The sequence below is a fragment of the Sapajus apella genome, unplaced genomic scaffold (genome assembly GCF_009761245.1).
Source record: "Sapajus apella isolate SASKATOON/1434 unplaced genomic scaffold, GSC_monkey_1.0 scaffold2, whole genome shotgun sequence".
NCBI lineage: Eukaryota > Metazoa > Chordata > Mammalia > Primates > Cebidae > Sapajus > Sapajus apella.
Window position 1 is genome coordinate 4072468 of NW_022436942.1, and position 13514 is coordinate 4085981.

The 13514-nt window shown below is 38.7% G+C and overlaps 2 protein-coding genes and 1 pseudogene across 11 annotated transcripts in view; 1 reads left to right on the top strand and 2 right to left on the bottom strand.

Moving 5' to 3' along the window:
* LRMP (lymphoid restricted membrane protein) overlaps positions 1–13514 on the bottom strand; it is a 56707-nt gene that overhangs the window by 8323 nt on the left and 34870 nt on the right. For all 10 annotated transcript variants that reach the window (XM_032287170.1, XM_032287179.1, XM_032287156.1 and 7 more), the window contains 5 exons: positions 12693–12750; positions 10696–10759; positions 10583–10610; positions 9899–10039; positions 3013–3147 (listed from right to left, as the gene is read on the bottom strand). In XM_032287170.1, the coding sequence (XP_032143061.1) occupies positions 3013–3147; positions 9899–10039; positions 10583–10610; positions 10696–10759; positions 12693–12750 (426 nt within the window). The remainder of the gene's footprint in view (positions 1–3012; positions 3148–9898; positions 10040–10582; positions 10611–10695; positions 10760–12692; positions 12751–13514) is intronic.
* Positions 6273–6890, top strand: LOC116557684 (annotated as a pseudogene).
* Positions 12726–13514, bottom strand: part of LOC116557713 (lymphoid-restricted membrane protein) — an 89018-nt gene continuing 88229 nt past the window's right edge. Inside the window, exon 26 of the mRNA XM_032287279.1 lies at positions 12726–12750. The gene's annotated coding sequence lies outside the window, so the exon portion shown is untranslated. The remainder of the gene's footprint in view (positions 12751–13514) is intronic.

The window sequence follows — 13514 nt, forward strand, 5'->3', positions numbered from 1 at the left end:
ACCCAGGCTGGAGTACAGTGGCATGATCTTGGCTCACTGCAATCTCTGCCTCCTAGGTTCAAGCAATTCTCCTGCTTCAGCCTCCCAAGTAGCTGGGACTACAGGTGCACACTACCACGCCCAGCTAATTTTGGTATTTTTAGCAGAGATGGAGATTTGACCATGTTGGCCAGGCTGGTCTTGATTCCTTGACCTTGTGATCCACTTGCCTCTGCCTCCCAAAGTGCTGGGATTACAGGCATGAGCCACCGCGCCCAGCCGCACATCCTTTCAAACCACAGTAAGACATTGGTTTTTACTCTAAGTGAGGAACTTTAGGACATTGAACCAAAAAGTAACATAATCTACATTTTAAAAATGTAATGAGTGACTTAATATATTCCAAATAGACTATTAAAATTTTCTAATCAGCATTTTCTAAAGTTTAAAGTATTTTGGCTGCTTTATTAAGAACAGACTATGTTGGGGTGAAGGTCTGGGATTGGATGGAAGCAAGGAGACCATAGAAACCTGTTTCATTAATCTGGACAAAATGGAATGGAGGCTGAGATCAAGATGGTAGCAGTAGAAAGGGAAATATGTGGTTGAATTTTGAATGTATTCTGACAGTTCAGCCAATAGGATTTTTTGTAGGATTTAATGTGAAGTGAGAGAGAAAGGTGTTGAGAATTACTCCAGCTGCCTCTGTCCCCATTTTGGCCTGAGCAACTGAAAGGACAGAGCTGCCCTCGAGTGAAGTAAGGCGCCTACACATGGAGTAGGTTTGGTGGAGGACCATGAACAGTTCAGTTTTGAATGTTAGGTTTGAGTTTATCAAACATCCAATTGGAATTGTTGAGTCAGCAGTAGCATATTCTGGTCTGGAGCTCAGGGGAGTGGGTTAGGCTAAACATAACGAATTTGAGAGTCCTCAGGTGACTGCCTGGGATCACAGGGGGACTGCGTGCACATGGAGATCAAATGCGCACGAATGGAGTCCTGGGGCTCTTCGATATTCAGAGGTCCAGGAGAAGGTGCAGAACTGCAGGAAGCCTGGAAGGAGCAGCCCGTGATGTACAGAAAGGTCAGGGGATGTGGTACCTGGAAGCTAAATGAGGAAAGCATTTCCAGGAAGAGGAAGACATCAGCCATGACAGATGAGGACTGAGAAACTGAGGTTGGTAATGTGGAGGCCACTGGTGACCTTGGCAAAATCTGCTTTGTGGAAGCAAAAGGTTGATTAGAGTGGGTTTGAGAGAACTTGGGAGGAGGGCGACTGAGCACAGTGAGTACCATTCTGTCGAAGTTTGCTGTAAATGGGAGCAGAGAAACAGGGTGGTGGCCAGTATGGAAAGGATGAAAGGTTATTTTGTGTTTGTTTTATGTTGTTATTCCCATCTAGAAAACAACATATTATTTGTGTGCCAATAGAAATAGTTCAGTAGAGTGGAGAAAAGAGAAATGGAGAAAAGTCAGGAGAATTTGGCCCCATGCCCCTGAGTAAATTAGTGGGGAAGGCTCCCATCTTTGGGGGGAAGGCTCCCATCTTTGGGGGGAAGGCTGGCCTTGGATAGGGTTAGAGACAATGCATCTTTAAGAACAGGAGCAAGGCAGAGTGTAAGAGTTCACACGCCGGGAGGCTCAGGGCTTGTGGCAGTTTCCTTTGATTGTTCCAGTTTCCTCAGTGAGGTAGGAAGCAAAGTCATTACCTGTGTTTGAGAGAGAATATGGGGAAGGACATGACAGTGGTTTGAGGAGAAAGGAAAAGGTGTGAAATTGATATTTAAAAGAGAAGGAGGGTGAGTGAAGGGAAGCCCCAAGGACCCGCTTGAGGTTTGTGATAATGAATTTAAAGAGAAACAGGGCAGTATGGGAATGTGGCATTTTCTAGCTATGCAGGCACGAGAGGTGGAGAAGCAGATTCACTTGCAGATTCGCCCAATAAGTAAGATAAAACATGAGAAGGAAAAGTGTTGAGGGGTCATGCAAGGTAGTGAAAACTATGTTTAACCGTGGAGTATAAGCTTGGCCAGGAAAGCAGGGTGGCCAACTGTAGCGTGAGGGACCGTGAAAAGGTGGGTGGGAGGGGGGTGGGCAGAGATTGATAAAATAACTAAATATTCATCTGCATAGTGGGGGAGCAACAGATAATACCTAAAACTGAAAATAAATCTCTAAATGATAGCATGAGCACGTTATTAAAAATGTGAATGCAAATACAAAACAAATAGACAAAAGAATTGAAAGTTGTTTCCCTAGATCATGGGAAATTAGGCTTATAGAGCTGATTGACCTTTTAAAATAACTCTGTACATATACAATTTTAGTAAAAATGAAACAAATAATAACAGTATTCTCTAGTGAGGGGTTAAAAGGGAACTAAGGAGCAAAAATGTATAACGAATGATCAAACTAAAATTAACACCACAATTAAATTTCTCCTTCTTAAGAAAATATATTTTTACAAATCTGCTTAGGTATAGATTAAAAAAAAAAAATCATATCTCCCCAGGTTTGTCCACAAGGAAATTTTGGAATTCTGCTTCTCTAAGGACAAGTACACACAGACGCATATACAAGGATACTTACTGTAGCATTGTTTATAACAGAAAAATATCAAGAACATCATGAAATGATTACATATAAGGAATTGGTTAAATAATTTATAACCATTCAACCAGTAGAATACCATAAAATGGTGATGTGTGTGTATATATTTATATCACACAGAAAGTTGCCTATGTTACATGAATAAAAACAGATTATAACACTATATAAGGGATTATAAACACTATAATACTATGTATCTTGAAGAATATCACAAAATTTGTATGATTGTCACTGGCTTGTGTTATTAGAAGAGTTTTTTACATTTTTATTTGTATATTCCATTTTCTTCTATATTAAACATTTACGTGTTATACAACAAAAGTATTTTTTAAAACTTATTCCTAGAAATGAAAAATCAATAGTCTCAGGAAAAATGAATCTTTTTGTAATTTCATTCTAACTAGAGAAGTGAAGACAGGTTACCTGATTGATGGCTCCCAACATCTCAGCCCTACTGGCCACTCGAGCTGTGCACTGGCTAAGAAACTTTATACTCTTCTCCAGCTTCTTAATGATTTCCTGTGCCTGGTTGTCATCTTCACACAGAGGTGTTAAAGACTGTACAGAAAACAAGCATATTAAAAGATATCCAACACAAGTGTTCAGCAAGTGAGTCTAACACTGCCTAAATCGGAAATGTCAACGACATTCTAATCTCAGTTATTTTGGTGGAGGATGAAACGAAGCAGCAAAGACCGATAATGAATGATACTGATACATTATTATCTTTGTTGGCTACTGGGTAGATATATGCAGGTGATCACAAATCTTTTATGTCTATTCTTGATCCCTTATTTCTTTACTTCCCAAATTTGCCACTTCCTTATATGCATTCACATCTTTCTTCTACAGCTAATAGGATGGGCTGCAATTAATTAGTAATGGTAAAGGGATTATGCTTATAAATGAGGTGAAGGTATCATAAGAGGATCATAGGTTGAAATTTTGAGAAATGTAACCAAACATATTGGAATTAAAAATGTCTCTGACAACTATGCTTGTTCTTCCACAGACGATAAGGTATGATTGGGCCAGGTAGGTGGGTATACATTCATTGCCTGATGAATTTTCTTCTCAATCCTGTGCCCTTTATTCAAGATGACACCCTTCCTGATGAACATCTTTCTCACCAGAGTATACAGACAGGATTAAGTGAATAACAGATTTGGAAGCAGACAAGACACTGCTCATAACCTATGTGATTGTAAGCAAATGTCTAAAACTTTCCCAAATCTAAAACAACATGAATTATAAAAGATACCATGATTTTGTATATCATTAAGAAAGAAAAAGTTGTCAATGAAACCATTAGGCACCATTGACTGTAAATTGCATCATAATTTTAGAAATGTTAAAAAAAAAAAATCAATCTTTCTGATTTGCTGTTTCGTCATCTGTCAGATGGAGACAATCACATATCCTCTCCAGGAATACTGTCATATGAGAGGTAAAAGATGCCAACTGCTTGTTGCACATTTGTGCTCAATGAAAGACAACCACTTTTGAAATACACAGATCTGTATAAATTGTAGTTAGAGAGTTTCTAACCAACTAGAATGGCAATTGTCAGACATGCAGTTTCTTACAGTGGTTTAAACCACCATCTCCAGTCGGGAAGGAAAGAACAGATGTGAATTGTTAGCAAACAGAGTATGGTCAACCAGGATTAAGCCATGAAGAAATAAGAGAATCTGAACAAACCCATAACTAGTAAGAAGATTGAATCAGTAATCAAAAATCACCCAACACAGAAAAATCCATGACTGAATGGCTTCACTGAGGAATTCTACCAAACATTTAAAGAATTAATGCCAATCTTCATAAAACTCTTCCCAAAAATTGAAGAAGAGGAATACTTCCAAGCTCATTCTATGAGGTCCACATTACTTTAATAGCAAAGCTAGAAAAAGATGTTACAAGAAAAAAAAAAAAAAAGCTACAGACCAATATCTCTGAAAAATATTAATGTAAACATTCTCAACAAAGTAGTAGTAGACTGAAATCAATAGCACATTAAAAGGATTATACATCGTGTACAAGTAGGATTTATTTCTCTAATGTAAGGGCGAAAATCAATCAATATAACATACCACATTAACAAAAAGGAGGACAAAAACCATATGATCATTTAAACTGATGCAGAAAAAGCATGTGGTAAGATTGAACACTTTTATGATTAAAAACACAAAAACTAGGAATACTAACAAAAAAATACACAAAAAACACCAAGATTATTTTTACTATGTCACTTAAGTGCTAATTTTAAAAAACTAGAAATAGAAGAAGATTACTTTAACATAATAAAAGCTATATATGAAAACCCTACTACAATCATACTCAATGGTGAAAGACTGAACGCTTATTCCTCTAAGGTCAGGAACAAGGCAAAGATCTCACTCTCACCACTATTATTCAACATAGTCCTAGAAGTTCTGATCAGAACAGTTAGGCAAGGAAAATAATGAAAAGTTATCCACTGAAAAGAAGAAGTTAAATTATTTCTGTTTGTAGATGATATGATCTCATAGTAAACACTAAAAAATTCCACCAAAAAACCTGTCAGAACTAATACACACATTCAACAAAATTGTAGGGTACAAAATTAACATAAAAAAATTAGCTGTCTTTCTGCACACTAACAATTTCCAAAAAGGAAATTAAGAAATCAATTCCCTTTACAATAGCATCAAAATGAGTAAAATACTTAGGAATAAACCTAAGGAGAAAAAAGAATTGTATGCTGAAAACTGAAAAACATTGCTGAAAGAAACTAAAGACACAAATAAATGGAAAGACATCATGTGTTCATGGGTTGGTAGACCTAATTTTGTTATCTATACTACCAAAAGTGATCTACAGATTCAAGGCAGTCTCTCTTAAAATCCCAAGGGCATTTTTTGCAGAAATAGAAAAATTTATTCCCAAATTAATATGGACTCTAAAGGGACCCTGATAACCAAAATCCTTTTGAAAAATAAAAAGTAGGACTCCCCCTTCCTAATTTTAAAACATATTACAATGCTAAAATGATTAAAACAGTGTAATACTGGCATAAAAACAGACATATAGAGTAATGGACTAGAATTAAAAGCCCAGAAATAAGTGTATATTAATGAATGATCTTCAACCAGGTGCGAAGAATGCACAATGAGGAAAGGGTGGTCTCTTTAACATGATGTTGCTGAGAAAACTTGATATCCACATGCAAAAGAATGATGTTGGACACTTATCTTACATCATATATAAAAATTAACACAAAATGGATTATATATCTAAAAGTAAGACCCCAAACTAGAACACTCATAGAAGAAAACATAAGGGAAAAGCTTCAAGACATTGGATTTCACAATGATTTCTTGGATATGACACCAAAAGCACAGACAACAAAAGTGAAAATAGACAAATGGAACTACATGAAATTTAAAAGTCTTTATGCATAAAAAGACCCAGTCAACACATTCTATAAGTTACAACAAAAAGTAACTTATAGAATGGGAGAAAATATTTTCAAACTATACAACTGATAAGGGGTTAATATCCACAATATATAAAGAACTCCTGCAACTCGACAATTAAAAAATCCAAATAACTCAATTTAAAAATGGAAAGAGAGTGGCCTGATAGCCCTGCCATATTGAGTGGAGGCTCCCAGGCATGTAGGCCCATGATAATTAAAGAATGATAATCAAAGAACATTTTATGAAGATCACATTCTGTGAAAGATAAGGCTGATCAAAACTGCAAGCCTGCCAGTGTGTTTGATTTTCCTAATAATTCTGCTGTCTCAAGAAGATACAAATAAATGGAAAGATATCCTGTGTCTTGGTGAAAATGAGAAAGATGAAGAACCTTATGAAACCTTTGATCCTCCTTTACACAGCCCGTCTATGTATGCCAATGAAGAATTCTCCAAATATGGATTATCTATCCCTTCAACTCCTCCAGGAAAAGAAGAAAAAAGAAGCTCGAGCACTTCTGAAAATGGAAGGAAGTGAAAACAAATCTGTAAAAATGAGTGCAGAAAAGCCAGGAAGAAAACTCAAACCCATTTGCGATGAGTCTGAAAGCACTGAAGAAAGTGATGTGAGAAAAGCTAAATCAGTGGAGAAAATAAGGACCCAACAACACGAGCCTATTCTAACCACAGCATCTTCAGACCTTTCAGAGAAACCAGCTGACTCAGTCACTTCTAAAAGATAGGACCCATTAGTGTCCAGCCTTCTGTTGAAAAAGACAAACTGACAACAGAAGGTCAAGCAAAAACTCGGAAAAAAGGAAATACATCTTGTGGCAAAAGGAAGAAATCAAGAAGTAAAGCCATAGGCCTAGATATTTCCAACATCGTGCATATTTGGTGTCTAGAAGGAAAGAAAATCAATGACATCATGGAATTGAATATTGCTTGGCCTGCATTTGAGAAAACCCTCATCCAGTATAAACACAGAATAGAATCTAAAGTTTGTAAGAAAGCCATCAATAAATTTTATTTTAATATTAAAGAAGAACTCATAAAAATGCTTAAGGAAGTCCAGATACTGAAAAATCTGGAAAGGAAGAATGCTGAGATGATTTCAGATACCAAAAGAAAAGACAGTGTTTGACCGAAGGCCAGGATGGACTGCTTTGGTTAGAGCCACAACTGAAGCAACTACAAACAAAATAGTAAGAACTTAAGGGGAGAAAAGTCTTCCCTTAGGAATGCAGCTACTTCTTACCTAATTGAAAACAGCTTTATCGGAAGTATTCAGATGTTCAGGAGAAAGAACCACACATAAAGGAAACATGATTCATGCAAACTCCCAGGTCTGTTATTTAAAGCAAGAACAATTTTGGGAGCTGAAAACCATCGGTAAAATATCAGCCATCAATGAGAGAAGCTACCAGGTAAGAGACCAGTCTACTAAAATGAGCCTATAGAAAGATTAGTCTCATTCTACTATGCTACCTTCTGAAACTGTAATTTTTTTTTTTTTTTTTTTGAGATGGAGTCTTGCCGTCACCCAAGATGGAGTACAATGGCGCAATTTTGGCTCACCGCAACCTCCACTTCCCAGGTTCAAGCAATTCTCCTGTCTCAGCTTCCCGAGTAGCTGGGATTACAGGTGCATGCTACCATACCCAGCTTCTTTGGTTTGTTTGTTTTTGAGATGGAGTCTCTCTCTATTGCCCAGGCTGGAGTTGGAGTGGCACTATTTCAGCTCACTGTAACCTTCACCTCCTGAGTTCAAGTGATTCCCCTGCCTTAGGGTCCCAAGTAGCTGGAACTACAGGCACCCACCACCACACCTGGCTAATTTTTGTATTTTTTGTAGAGACGGGGTTTCACCATGCTGGCCAGGCTGGTCTCAAACTCCTGACCTCAGGTGATCTGCCCAGCTTGGCCTCCCAAAGTGCTGGGATTACAGGTGTGAGCCGTCGTGCCTGTCCCCAGTTAATTTTTGTATTTATAATAGAGAAGGGGTTTCACCATGTTGGCCAGGCTAATCTCGAGCTCCTGACCTCAGGTGATCTGTCCACCTCAGCTTCCTGAAGTGCTGAGATTACAGGAGTGAGCCACTGCACCCAGCCCTGAAACTGTATTTTTATAAATAAATTTTTTTGCAAAGAAAATAGGAAAAGGACTTTAATAGATATTTTTCTGAAGATGATATACAAATGGCCAACAAGCATAGAAAAGATGCACAATGTCATTAATCATTAGCGAAATACAAACCAAACCACAAGAAGATACCACCTTACACCCATTAGGGTGATGACCATAAAATCAAACAGAATATAACAAGTGTTGGTGAAGATCTGGAGAAACCGGAACCTTGTGCACTGTTAGTAATAATGTAAAATGATATAGCAACTATGAAAAACAGTACAGTGGTTCTATAAAATTAAAAATAGAACTGTATGATCCAGCAAGTCCACTCCTGAGTCCAGATATACTCAAAAGTAACTGTAAGCAGGGTCTCCAAGAGATATTTGTACACCTATGTTTCAAACAGCGCTATTCACAATAGTCAAGAAGTGGATGCAGTCCAAATGTCCATTGATGGATGAATAGATAAGCAAAATTTGGTGGATACATGAGAATATTTTTGAGCCTTAAAAGGGAAGGAAATCCACTCACATGCTATATTATGGATAAGCCTTGAAGACATTATATTAAGTGAAATAAGCCAGTTACAAAAGACAAATACTATATAAATCTACTTATGCGAAGTCCCTAAGGTAGTCAAATTCATAGAATCAGTAGGATAATGGTGACCAGGGGATGGGGTAAGGCGGAAAAGGAAAATTAACAGGTAGAGAATTTCAAGATCTATTTTGCAACAATATAAATAAACACACTATTGAATTGTACACTTGAAAATGTTCAAGACGGTAAATTTTATATCATATATTTTATCACAGTAAAAAATAACATGATTCTTTTCCATGGTTTCTCAATTTTAATATCTTTCATCCAAAATTAAGCCTACTAATCTTCCAGCTCATCTCTAAATGTATGGTAACTTCACCATGTGGAAGAATAATAGTTGTTACACTCCTGTGCACCCCCATTCTTCTCTCAGTACCCTACATCAGGCTTGCCCATCATCTGGAAGACTGAATCAGTTACTATTTTCTTTCCTCAGTTAATCATAAATGGAAATAGCCTCGATTCTCTTCTTTGAAGCTTAAAATTGATATTATTTCCTATTGCCCAGTTTTCTCCATGATTCCTCTTCTGCCTGAAATTTGAAAATCCTGAGAAAAGGCAGATGACTCATGCGTCTACTTTAAAAAGACATTTTTCATTTGATTGCTGATACTCTCCTATTAGAGAAACTTTTATTTCAGCCTGATCCTGAATTCTTACTCTCTATTCACATTTGGCTCAGGAAGAGCTTCATACCTGGTGCTGGTTTGGGTCATACATGTAATTGCATATGTAATTATGAAAATGTTATTAAAAATATGACCAAATGTTTTCTGTGGGTGTTTTCTGTTTTGTTTTTGAGACAGGGTCTCGCTCTGTCACCCAATCTGATGTGCAGTGGTGTGACCATAGCTCCCTGCAGCCTCCAACTTCTGGGCTCAAATGATACTCCAGCCTCAGCCTCCCAAGTAGCTGGGACTACAGGCATGCACCACCACACCTGACTGATTGTTTTGTTTTTGGTAGAGATGGGGTCCCACTATGTTGCCCAGGCTGATCTTGAACTCCTGGCCTCAAGTCATCCTCTTACCTCAGCCTCCCTAAGTGCTGCGATTATAGGTGTGAGTCACCGTGCCTGGCTAGACCAAATGTTTACACCCCAAATGTTCTGATTCTCACCTCTAATAGTTTTAAACAGTTAGTGATTTCTTTCTTCAAATTTTCTTCTGCCAAGTCACGGGACCTCTCTTCAAGCTTCACTCTCTTCTCCAAGGTAAACCAGTCACACTTAAATCCCAAAGATAATCTGAGAAATTCTGCCTGTTGTCAAAATAATGTGAGGGTGAGGAGAGAAAAATTGATGTGGTCAGATGTTTCAGTTTAATGCTGTTTTATACAGAGGCAACATAATGCTAAACAGGCACAGGCTTCACCTGTACTGAGTCACTGCCAAGCCAAACAGCCACTGACCATAAGGGAGCTTGTGCAATAGCATGAAGTGACTGTAGCAGGTGAGTCTGGAACATTTTTTTTTTTCCTTTAGATGAAATCTCACTCTGCCACCAGGCTGGAGTGCAATGGCATGATCTCGGCTCCCTGCAACCTCTCCCTCCCAGGTTCAAGTGATTCTTCTGCCTCAGCCTCCCGAGCAGCTGAGATTACAGGCATGCACCACCACAGCCAGCTAATTTTTTGTATTTCTAGTAGAGACAGGGTTTCACCATGTTGGCCAGGATGGTCTCGATGTCCTGACCTCATGATCTGCCTGCCTCGGCCTCCCAAAGTGCTAGGATTACAGGTGTGAGCCACCACGCCCAACCTGGAACACTTTTAAAAGGAAAAAAAAATTTGCTTTAAACTCACCTCAACCTCCTTCTCATTAGCAGAAGTGCTGTAGGATAAGATAAAAAACAAATTCAAACATAATCCAACAGAAAAATAAAACCTGTTAACATGCTACATGAAGAAGCACTTACTTGTCACTTTGTCTAAAGTTAACTGATTTCACAGTGGTTACAGGAAGAGGGGAAACTGCAGAGTCTATTAAAAGACAATAAAATGTTATTTGGGTAAAAAGGCTTAACATGTAAAAGCATGTCTGATCTAATGTATCTCCACTAAACAAAGGTGTTTCATTTAAATGTGTCTGACATGATAGCCAGCTAATAACGTTTGCACTTGAATTATGTTATGCTAAGCTACTTGGATCAAAATGACACTAAAATCATTGGTTTATACCTCAGCATGTGAATAGTCTTTCAGATTTAAAGATGTGTCAGAATCAAGCAACAGCCCAATTTGTTCTCTTTGCATTTGCATGGTTTTTTGTTTGTTTGTTTTTTGAGATGAAGTCTCACTCTTGCCGTCCAGGTTGGAGTGCAATGGCACAATCTTGGCTCACTGCAACCTCTGCCTCCTGGGTTCAAGCGATTCTCCCACCTCAGCCTCCTGAGTAGCTGGGATTACAGGCGCCCACCACCACACCTGGCTAAGTTTTTTATTTTTAGTAGAGATGGGGTTTCACCATGTTGGCCAGGCTGGTCTTGAACTCCTGACCTCAGGTAATCCACCCACCTTGGCCTCCCAAAGTGCTGGGATTACAGACATGAGCCACCGTGCCTGGCCTGCATGTTTGTTATGCTTGATCCCATGGCAAAAGCCTAAACCTTCTGCTGGTATCCTGGTTCTTCTTTGGATCAAGGCTTTATTAGCAGTTGCAAGAATAGAAGTAGTAATAATACTGGTAACAATAACAGTGACAATAAACATGGCATCAACCATGGCTTTATTATATTGCCAGGGCCAGAGCAAAGCACTTTACACATACGATTTTATGACAACTTTACCAAGGACAATGCATTAGTTATTAAGAGCATTGGATTTAAAGTCGAACAAACTTGGTTTAAATCCGAGCTTTGATTCTTACAGTTATGTGAGAATACTATTTATAATAGTAGCTAACTTTTATGAGAGCTTTTGCGCCAGGCACTTTTCTTTTTTTCTTTTTAACTCTCTTGGCCTGGCTAGAGTGCAATGGCGCAATCTTGGCTCACCGCAACCTCCACCTCCCGGGTTCAAGTGATTCTCCTGCCTCAGCCTCCTGAGTAGCTGAGATTACAGGTACGTGCCACCACTCTCAGCTAATTTTTGTATTTTTAGTAGAGATGGGGTTTTGCCATGTTGGCCAGGCTGGTTTTGAATGCCTGACCTCGTGATATGCCTGCCTCAGTCTCCCAAAGTACTGTGATTACAGGCGTGAGCCACCGCACCTGGCCTGTGCCAGCCACTTTTCTAAGTGCTTCATATATATTAATTTAATCAATCCTCACAGCGAACCTTCTGTTGTAGATATTTTCAAGGCTACATAACTGAATTACAAATTCACCACTTCACATAGTATTTGGAGGACTAAATAAAACTAGGCACATGAAGTTAACCTAGTTCTTAGCATAGAATATATTCGCAGTTAAGTGTACTTTTCTTCTCTTCATTTTCCTCTTGCAAATGAGAAAATTGAGACTTGAGGTTAAATAACTTTCCAAGATCACATAGCTAGTCAGAGATTGATCCCCATGTAGAATCTCTATGACTCCAAAGCCTGAACTCTATTCACTATTCCATCCTAATGGAGACAGGCTAAGGAGGAAAGCATACTAGCACTTATTCTGTAAATAGTGGCTTTACTTTTAGATGGGATACTAAAAAAGAACTCAAAGGAGAGACAGCATTTGCTGCAAGTATTGGCTTGATCCTTAGTTCACAGTAAAGCACGAGTTATGACAAGTTTTCTGGGATCAGTCAACGTGGCTTTTTAAAAATGATACCAATGGAATCAATAATTGGTCCTATTTGCTGACCTTATCTAGAGATGCAGAATTTGTAGGTGACATACCTTTCCTCAGACAGACTTCACCCACAAAAATTGCAGCACAGAACAAAAATTCACATGGGGATTGTGAGAAACATCCCTTACCTCCTGAAGCACGTTCTTTTTTATGTTCTTCTCTTGTTTCTGGTTTCTCTTTGGCTTCCTAAAATCATAAGGAGATTTTATTGCTGTACATAGAGTGGAAATCCTTCATAACCAGTCATTTTCCTACTTCCTGTCCTCTCCTAAGCCTATTCTGACAAAAGCACTCTACAACAATACTCCCCAATCTTTTTGGTACCAGGGACCAGTTTCCTGGAAGATAATTTTTCCGCGGGGGTGGAGTAGCAGTCGGGTGGGGGGAAATAGTTTCAGGATGAAACTGTTCCACCTCAGATCATCAGGTATTAGATTCTCATAAGGAGCATGAAATCTAGATGCCTCGCTTGCATAGTTCACAATAGGGTTTGTGCTCCTATAAGAATCTAATGCCACTGATTTGACAGGAGGCGGAGCTCCGGTGGTCCTGCTCCCTGGCCTGCTCTCACCTCCTGCTGTGTGGCACAATTCCTAACAGGCCACAGATGGGTTCTGATCCCTGGCTCAGGGGTTGGGGACCCCTGCTCTATAGTATTTAAAGCTGTTAAGAAGGAAATAAAATTGGCTGCAAGGGGGCTTCCAATCTAGTTGAAGCAAAAACATGAAAAGATACAAACATGACACGAATTACAATAATGCAAACCAGGATTCATTGCCAAATAAATGAAATAAATAAACAAGTGTTCTGAATAAGGAAGGAGATGGCCAGGCATGGTGGCTCAAGCCTGTAATCCCAGCACTTGGGTGGTTCACCTGAGATCAGGAGTTCAAGACTAGCTTGGCCAATATGGCGAAACCCAGTCTCTACTAAAAATACAAAATTAGCAA